Below are 8789 nucleotides of genomic sequence, written 5' to 3'. Positions count from 1 at the left end.
ACATCATCTGTATATTCTAAATTATTCTAAAATTAACAATAAAAAAAAACACAAAAAGGTTAGTAATATGATGTATTAGCAGCATAATACAGGATTTTTTTTTAAATCTCAAATTTCATGAACACAGTACACTAAATAAAAATCTAGGCTTAAATCAGTCCAGTTACAAAAATAATTTCCTCAGTTTGTTCTTTTTAACTTTAGATCAAGTGTGTATGTATTTAGCATGTTCATTCTAACTTTAGAACCAATTTCAATTGTCTTGTATATTATTAGATTGTTTTTATTACAGGTTCTTATGCATTTATTCTGTTGTAGATTTTTTGCCATGCTGGTTCTCGGGCTTTAATCGCTGAGGTGTTGCTTTTATTTGTATTATATATTTTATTATTTTTACTCATTTATACTACACATTATTTTTTTTTTAATATTTGGATTCATAAAAAATTGATTACTAAAAGCAAGTAGAAAATTTAGTTTAAAAGTTGATGAAAAATTATATTCCTATTTAGAAAAATAAAACACTTTCCTTGTTTTCCTATTGTTATTTCGAAACAAAAAGCAAATGAACGCAGCATACACGGACCTCACAGCAAATCACGTATAGGCATTCAAATAATTTCAGCAGAAAGAGTTTCTTGAGCAACAGGATATTTTCTACGGAAGTCCTGGGTCGGTTGTCCAAAACTGCTTTGTTAAAACTCCACACTGTTAATGAAATACTCAAATGTCCTGTTTCTCAAGAAACTCTTTACAAATGCACGATTTTTACATCCTCAACGTCTTCCTAGTAATCGCCTAGTGAAAATGCCCTTGTGACGTGCACAGTCAAAGGCAGCATGCAAAAAGAAATGTGTGGTAAAAGCATCAACATCGAACAAAACAGAATAAATAAATGAATAAGTATAGAAGATGGATTGCAGCTCGTAGAGATTGCATGCATCAGAACTGCATTGTATGGTGTCATGGGTGATTTATTCCTCTTGTTCATCTACTTGGTCCAGGTGAATTGCTGAGCTCCCTGGTGTGTCATCCTGAATACAAACTGCTCAACGTGCTGAACATTCCTCACATGTCTCAGACATCTCTGGCTTACAGTGCCTACACCTGGCCTGGCCTGCTCAAGCATTTAAGACAAATGCTTATTGCCAATGCCAGAATGGAGGAAGGTGAATACTCTGAATTTACACACACATACAGGGTCACTGGAAAAGGTTTTCTACCCATGAACAGTTAAAATGACGCTGTTACGTTTTTAGGTATCGATTGGAAAGTGTGTGTGCCGTCGAGAAGATCAGAGAGCGCAACAAACACCCAAATGGGTTTTAACCGATCCCTCTCGAATCTTCTAATACTGCGGGGTAAAAATGGTTCCTCTGCTGATGTAGGCAAGTATACTAGTTCTTAATGGTTATTGTCTACACTGAACTATTCCTGTGCTATTAATTATGGGAAACATTGGTTTAGAGGCATGAAGAAATGTGTTTGGATCAACAGAGGCTTTTAAGGAGCCTGGACTCTATGTGCCATGGATTCCAGCAGATGGCACTTTCCATACATGGCACTGCCCTGTGCCCTTCAGTGGCTATGAGAAGTTGGCCACTTTAATCAGCAATAGCCAGTCACTTTTGAATCCTCTGGATCATATTGTTAAGAAGGCCTGGGACATGTTTGCCTCAAGGTACAAAGAATCCAAACTAACAGTACATAGTGTTTCAGTATGCCTTTTTTACTTTTCTTTGGCCACTGGTTATTTATTTAAAAAAAAATTTTTGGTTCTTAACAGGGCCTATATTCATCAATATACCAAATTTGGAATTTCAGAAGAAGATTTTCTCGAAAGCTTTACCACGTTGGAACAGATTGTCTCCAGCTACACACACCTCTGAACCTACCTCATTCATTTAAAATGACTTTTTGAATTCTTTTAAACTTATCTAAAGAGAAACCGTCTGTGTGAATGTTTGTCCTTGCCGTATTTTCTACAAGCTGTGTATAGTATTAAATGAACATACATTTTCAACTCTTCTCATCCAGACTCATTTTTAAAAAAAATTATTTTATTAGTTGCAAAAAAAAAAAGAAGTCATGAAACAATTTACAAGCACATATAACACCAATACATTTATTCACCACTTCTACCTGACTGTCTTTCAGTCACTAAGATTGAAGGAATATTTGTCTCCACTGGTCCACTGTTTTAAGTTTGTTTGGTTCTCGAGATCTCGTACCAAACCCACATGTGCTATGTAATTTGCCCCCCCCAAAGTAAAACATGCAAATGACTATTTTAAATATATGCAAAGACAATTACTCATTTGTTTAGACACATCAATTCATGCTACATTGACCAGAATTGTGTTGTTCAAACTGTAACTACATGTAGAAAGAGTGGCAAATAGAAACACATCAAATCTGATATTTATCAATCAATCTAAAAAAAACAAACTTCTATAAAATGGTAAAGTCTGATCATATTTCAGAGCAGAAATCTCACAGAGGAAGAACTTCAGGTTCCTGTTTAAGCATTTTCTTTGAGGATCTAGACTTGGCCCAACCGTCAAGTTTTTTTTTTTTTTTGGTGAACAGAAGTGAGTATTGCAAAACTGAAGCACTTTCATTTCCTCTGAGGTGATAAACCCAAAATTTCAGTCAGCCTACAGACTGCTGTCGCCTTACGACTTCAGAGCCAACACCAGTCTGATAAGCTATCTGACATGATGGGACTGTGAGAACACGATGCTCCTGATAAAAAAAAAAAAGAACCTCAACGGTGAATTATGTAAAAACCTTTTAACTTCCCTACAACCCTGCTGGCAAAATCAAACCTATTTCATGTCATTTTTTTATCATTCTATAAAAAAAAAAAAGATATCCTCTGTTACAGATCATCATCACTATAATGACTTAACAGTAGACAATATAGCAAATTACATAGTAGCTACATTGTAGAATGTACAACAAAACCCAAAAACCACTTCATTCATAGATTGTCAAACACTAAGATTAATCAGGAACTTGCATTTTTATAAACTACACTTACCTCTGGAGATGGACATCTTCAGGGGGAGAAAAAAAACCCAGGCAGGCAGCAGCATAAAGGACTTATAATCCTTGAATAAAAGCTAGAACATGATGAAGTGTAACCAAATGATGCATTACTTGATTTTAATGTCAGAACAGAATTAAACCAAGGTCTAAGAAAGACCTACAAGTTTTAGCTTCACATAAAACGTATTAAGACAGAAAGAAAACCATAAATCGGGGCAGTTTATAAAGTTAAATGTCTAATATGCATGGTACATGAGGCTAGGCTAATTCTTAACCAGATTTAAATAACATCAGTTTTGTCACATTATGGCAGAAAGTCTGTTTAAGACTTCCATAAACTATGTTAAAACACAAATTATTTACATAATGTGCAGGCAATTAAGAAGCCATACAGATTTCTCTTTTTTTTTTGTTTGATATTGCTGTCCCTGTGTAAGAAAAAGAAAATTGCCATCAGACCATGTTTTAAAAAAAAAAACATGCCCCTGAAAAACACTCTCTGCCTCACCAGTCTCACAAAAGTAACCCTGCCCAGTCATACTGTTAACACAGAAATGAAATAAATTATTCTACATGATCAAACTGTATTCAGTTCAATGGAAGCATGACCCTGCAATGTTGCATAAGGCTTTTGCAACAAGTATTACCGTCTACAGTCTCTATTAATCTCCTGTACGTCTCCTGTAGAGGTAAAAACCACAAAGTTCTAACATCTGATTTTAATAGGTAAGTGCTACAGACAAAGTGGGGTGGGGTGGGGGGATTGAAGGGATACAACATAATAGTACACAAAGAAGCACGTGTTAAATTAATGCCCATTCCGTCTATTCGGGGGTTAAATACTCCTTCGTTTCCAAAATGGGAGCCTGAGATGATTTCCTGTGAGTCTATCACTTGGTTTTCTCTTCGCAGTGCTTCTTCTGCTGCTGCCGCTTGGCATAGCTCTGTGCCATGGAATTTATGATAGACAAAATGAAATAGCAGACCATGACGAGCACCACTTTCTCAAAGACCCAGGAGAGCCAGTTCTCACCCTGCACACAAGAAGCAAACACACGTTACACTAATGAGTCCCAAGCTGATCAATACCAGGCTGTGAAGTAACATCAAGCTCGGTTAAACTTGCACTTCATTTCATTAAAGTCTAATATTTTCGATTTAAAATTGCGGCTTTTTTTTTATTTATTTTTTTTTAAACAAACCCATATCACGATATTAAAAAAAAATAATAAAAATAATAAATCAGACTACAGATCTGAGCTTAAAATGGACACTGCTAAACAATAAAGCAGGTTTCCCTTTGAACATTACTTAAATATCAAAGCTGTATCAAATAACTAGAGTGTGTTGAAACCTGCATTAAAAAAAAAAAATTACTTCCTGAAACCAACAAAAGAGAAACACGTGTGGTTCATACCGCAGGTGTTCCATCCCCAGCTGGGTGATGAAGCTTAGCTCGCTGTGCTTCCAGATATTCACGGAAAGGCTTCTGTAAGGAAACTCCAACCCCGGGTATGGCCCTGCGAATCACACCCAAACACACATTAGGCCGATCCGGACTTACCCTTTACAGGATTCTGACGAGGATCCACTACTGTAGAAAGTCCACTAAACATCTGAAATGTTCTCTGTGCTCTCCGAGTGAGGTGGCACAGCACACTGAAGAGAGAGCTCTCCGAGCACTTGCTTATATTACCGAGGTTCCTGTTAGAACTGGTCTGGAGCTATTAATCAGGAAGTGAGTCGACATTGTGTCATCAGTGACATGTAGGAAGAACCGCCCATGTTTGAAAAGGAGTGACGGTCAGTGACACGTATCTAATACACTACACGGGCTGTACCCTCGAGAAAGAGATGATCATAATGACTCAAACTGAAGTATTAAATGTATGTTAATGTTTAGGCTTTAGGATATATGAACATTATATATTTATATACATAAACACATCGTGGATCTGAAATCTATCATGAAACAACAGTTTAAATTGAAAGTAAATGTAAAAAGTCAAGTTTTCTACGTACAACCAGTTGAAAGATGCACAATTGTGAATGACAATCACACAGGATGTCTCTGAGTCATGGGATGTACGAAAAGCCTAACGGACGTTCTAATTTTGACTCGTTGCGGTTAAATGATACGACCTACTTCTCGCGTTCTTGCTTATTCTTCTCCATAAATTGCACTTCAGTCTCAGAATCAGACTGTTTCGCATTAACTCAGCAGCGTAACTGTTCTACAGGAACGTTGTACGCCCGGGCAGGTGATGATTCAGACTACAGCTCAGAATGTAACCAAAACCACGAGAGAAGTGAACTGCATGCAAAAAAAAAAAAACAAGCTTTTACACGGAAGAAAGCTGTGAAACATTCGAGTTCAGTGAACTCCCTTTGTGCTGTCCTGATGAATTGCAAAGTGTAAAGCCCAATTATTAGAATGACTACCTCAAACAAATGAGCCACTCTTTAATCATCAGGAGAACCAGCCTCCCATAGGGTAGAGATTAAACAAAATTGTGTTAAATCAACAAATGATTCGACAGTGCTTTTACTAAGCATTTCCACATTGCGTAAATTATGTAGAGGAGCATCTTATAGAAATCTCAGAGAAAAGTTATAGTGAAGATAGTGACTGGTTACAGTCACTAAATATTACACACACAACTTTTTTTGTGTGTGTGTGTGTGTTTGCAGTTTTGTGTAAGTTGTGTGTAGCACATATGTAGACTGTATTTCTGTTCAAGTCAGTCTTTTTAAGCTTGTCTCATTCATGCTTTGGCTGACTTCTAATAACTTGAATGCAAGAACACTAGTCACAAAGCCCTCACGCGAGCCCTGGTGTTTATGGGGCTTTGTTCTTTGTTCAGTTGCTTCTGGTCAACTGGTAGAAAGCAACTGCGCTGATGATTAGTCAGACATGTTTCCAAATCATCACAGAAGCAACATTTTGTAATGATCAGTTCAGTCACGGGATTTGATCCCTACTGAAAAAAAGACAAGAATACTGAAGGAAAATGGAATGGAAAAAAATATACATTTTCAATAGTTTGCCTATTGAAAAACAAGTTGTTGGTTGTTGTTTTTTGTTTTTTTTAATCAATCAATCACTCAATCAGTGTTCTCTGTGGCATCCTGAGGACTTTTTCCTGCACTGAAGTTAAGCTCAAGAACCGAGAAGGATCTTGGTGTAGAAATTACACATGGAATCTGGAAGGGCATTTGAGACAACGCGAAGAACACAACGTGTAATCATGCAAAAGCAAATATAACATATGGTACTAAAGTGTTTAAAACTAGCGCCTTAAATTTAGGACAATTGTTTTTGTCCTGAACGTAATCACTGGGAGTCTCACTCATTGTTTCTAATCATGCTTCAAGTTCCAGAGATACTGGGAATTTCCAGAGATCTTGTATGGATAAAGAAAATACAGTTTGAGTTTTATCCACGTTTTCTGGTCTCTCAAGTCTACACACTGCTCTCACACACACACACACACACACACACACACACACACACACACACGTATTATAATGTCCTAACCTTCTGCACCATAGGGGAACAAAACTCCTTAGATGGATTTCAGAGAACATTCCTTTCATTTCAAGATGGCATTAAATAATCTCTCTGGATTTTAGGTTGGTTTTTTTTTTTTTTTTACAATCAAGAATGAATACTTTTAATAAGATATGGAAAGTCTTTCTGGAACAGATCAATGTTAATGTTTCTACCATAACGTCTAGAGCATTTACACAAAGGAAACACTGAGCCGACCAAAAAGAACAGCTGATGTGTTAGACCTTACGGAAGTGACCTGACTTTTTTTTCTTTTCTTTTTTTTTGATGTATTTGACTGAAGTAGAACATTTTATGGCTGGGTCAAGTCGAATGTTTGCTGAAAAACAAAGAACTTTTTTTTTTTTTTTTTTTTTTTTTTTTTAAAGAGTTTAAAATGTTCTGCATTGAGGAGTGCACCAATATGCCTCCAAGTTTCTTCATCCCTTTTAGACAGTACAGGAAGAGACTCGATGCTAATTTAGAATTTTTGCTCATTTTTATGATAATTCTGCAGGACACTGTATTCAACAATACAATTGTATACGTCACTAGTTTAATTACAGTGTTTAAACACAGTTTATCTTCATTAAATGATTGAATCAAATCTTCCTGAAACTATTTGAAAGGTGTTTTTGTGACATTATTTTTGTTCTTGTATTTTTAAAACCATCTCCCTAATTTTGGGAACTCCAGCATGATTCAAACTCATGGATTCCCATGATTTCACCATATATTTTTTTTTCCCTCCAAGAGAAACATGAATGCGTTATTACTCACCCGATCAGAGAGACCATCTGCTCCACTATGTGCTTGCTGAACGTTATGATTACAAAGAGTTTCTATGGAGAGAGACGAGATGTACAGAGCATTTCAGACAGTGAATCAAGAGCATGAGTGATATGATTTGGGTCAAAGTAACATGAGGAGGGAAGGAAATGCTTCAGGCTCTGTCTTTGTCTTCAGGAGATGCTCAAACACGCTCCCAGAAGGAGCAGTGAGATCACCGCCTGACACAAGCTTATTGCTGCTTTGATGACTCGCACAGCACCTCCATTTTCTCGCCACTTTTCAAAAGACTCAACATTTTAACTCCAGGGTTTTCAGTGATTAAGCACAAATCTGTCATTCTGCTGTGACGGCCACACTTGAGTCAGAAAATGGAAATTAGGAAGTGTATCAGTCCACTCTTATGGCCAATTGTGACCTCTGTGTAGTTATTAAAGGTTAAATGAATGCTGTTGTTCCAAGAACAATGAGCGAACTACATGTAGAGTCATATCCATGATTCAGCAACCTAACCAAAACCTAGGCTGGGGGGGGGAGAGAGAGAAAAAAAAATAATAATAATAAAAAAAAAAAAAAAAAAAAAATCACCCATTGTACCTGAATGTGCATCTTGATAACTGCTTTTCCGATTAGTGTTGCTCCAAAGAAGGTCCAAAACGGGATCAGGAAATGGCCGCATGTAATACCAGCTAGGTCAAACAGAGGATTTGGGATCTGAGGGTGGAAAAAGAGAAAAGAAATTCATTTAGAGATGGTACTAATAAGTTATCCACGATCAGTATTGGTACAATACCAGGACAAAATGGTGGATCAGATACCAGAAAGGGGGGTAGGTTGGGAAGAGAGCATGATCATGTAATAAACAGAAAAATAAATTGGGATTGGGTTTGGAAAAGATTATTTTTTGGTTGTAAGAGTAAATGTTTACATATAAACATTTACATATTAACACTGTATTTTTTTGTTAGTATTGATCCTTTATAGTATTTCTACTTTATTATATTTGCAATGTTTAAGTGATTTTTTTTTTATGGAAGCTGCAGTTTGTGTGTCATGTTTTTAGCAGTCTTTTTTTCCTTCTTCAGAGGTTCAGTTAAAAAAAAAAAATTATTCTTTTTTATTTATTTATTTAATCATGATTTTAAAGCTTAGTAGTTTTTAAAGAAAAAAAATATATTGAATGGGTATTGACATCAGCTGATATTCAAGCTTCCGGTATCAGAATCGGTATCGGAAAAGAAAAAGTGGTGTGGTGTCATCTGTAATAAGATTATAAATGAAGCATTTAAAAAAAAATTCATTATAAGCACGAGTGTTTAAAAAATCTTTAGTAAATGACAATGAAAACTAAATATAAAATAAAATCAACCAAAAGGTACTACAATACGACACACAGTAT

The 8789-nt window shown here is 36.1% G+C and overlaps 2 protein-coding genes across 3 annotated transcripts in view; one reads left to right on the top strand and one right to left on the bottom strand.

Annotated features, from left to right (window-relative positions):
- The window catches only part of tubd1 (tubulin, delta 1), an 11847-nt gene extending 8955 nt beyond the window's left edge, over positions 1 to 2892 (top strand). Inside the window, exons 5-8 of one of the 2 annotated variants that reach the window (XM_053646816.1) lie at positions 1005 to 1169; positions 1260 to 1388; positions 1498 to 1681; positions 1787 to 2892. In XM_053646816.1, coding sequence (XP_053502791.1) covers positions 1005 to 1169; positions 1260 to 1388; positions 1498 to 1681; positions 1787 to 1889 — 581 coding nt within the window. In that variant the 3' untranslated portion in view covers positions 1890 to 2892. Of the gene's footprint in view, positions 1 to 1004; positions 1170 to 1259; positions 1389 to 1497 lie in introns of both variants that reach the window. The other variant, XM_053646815.1, reaches the window with a different exon arrangement.
- vmp1 (vacuole membrane protein 1) overlaps positions 2039 to 8789 on the bottom strand; it is a 30222-nt gene continuing 23471 nt past the window's right edge. Inside the window, exons 9-12 of the mRNA XM_053646817.1 lie at positions 7988 to 8104; positions 7382 to 7443; positions 4469 to 4571; positions 2039 to 4085 (exon numbers count right to left, since the gene is read on the bottom strand). Of these exons, the coding sequence (XP_053502792.1) occupies positions 3942 to 4085; positions 4469 to 4571; positions 7382 to 7443; positions 7988 to 8104 (426 nt within the window). The 3' untranslated portion in view covers positions 2039 to 3941. The remainder of the gene's footprint in view (positions 4086 to 4468; positions 4572 to 7381; positions 7444 to 7987; positions 8105 to 8789) is intronic.

The sequence above is a fragment of the Ictalurus furcatus genome, chromosome 17 (genome assembly GCF_023375685.1).
Source record: "Ictalurus furcatus strain D&B chromosome 17, Billie_1.0, whole genome shotgun sequence".
Lineage (NCBI taxonomy): Eukaryota > Metazoa > Chordata > Actinopteri > Siluriformes > Ictaluridae > Ictalurus > Ictalurus furcatus.
This window is presented reverse-complemented; position numbering and strand designations above follow the sequence as displayed.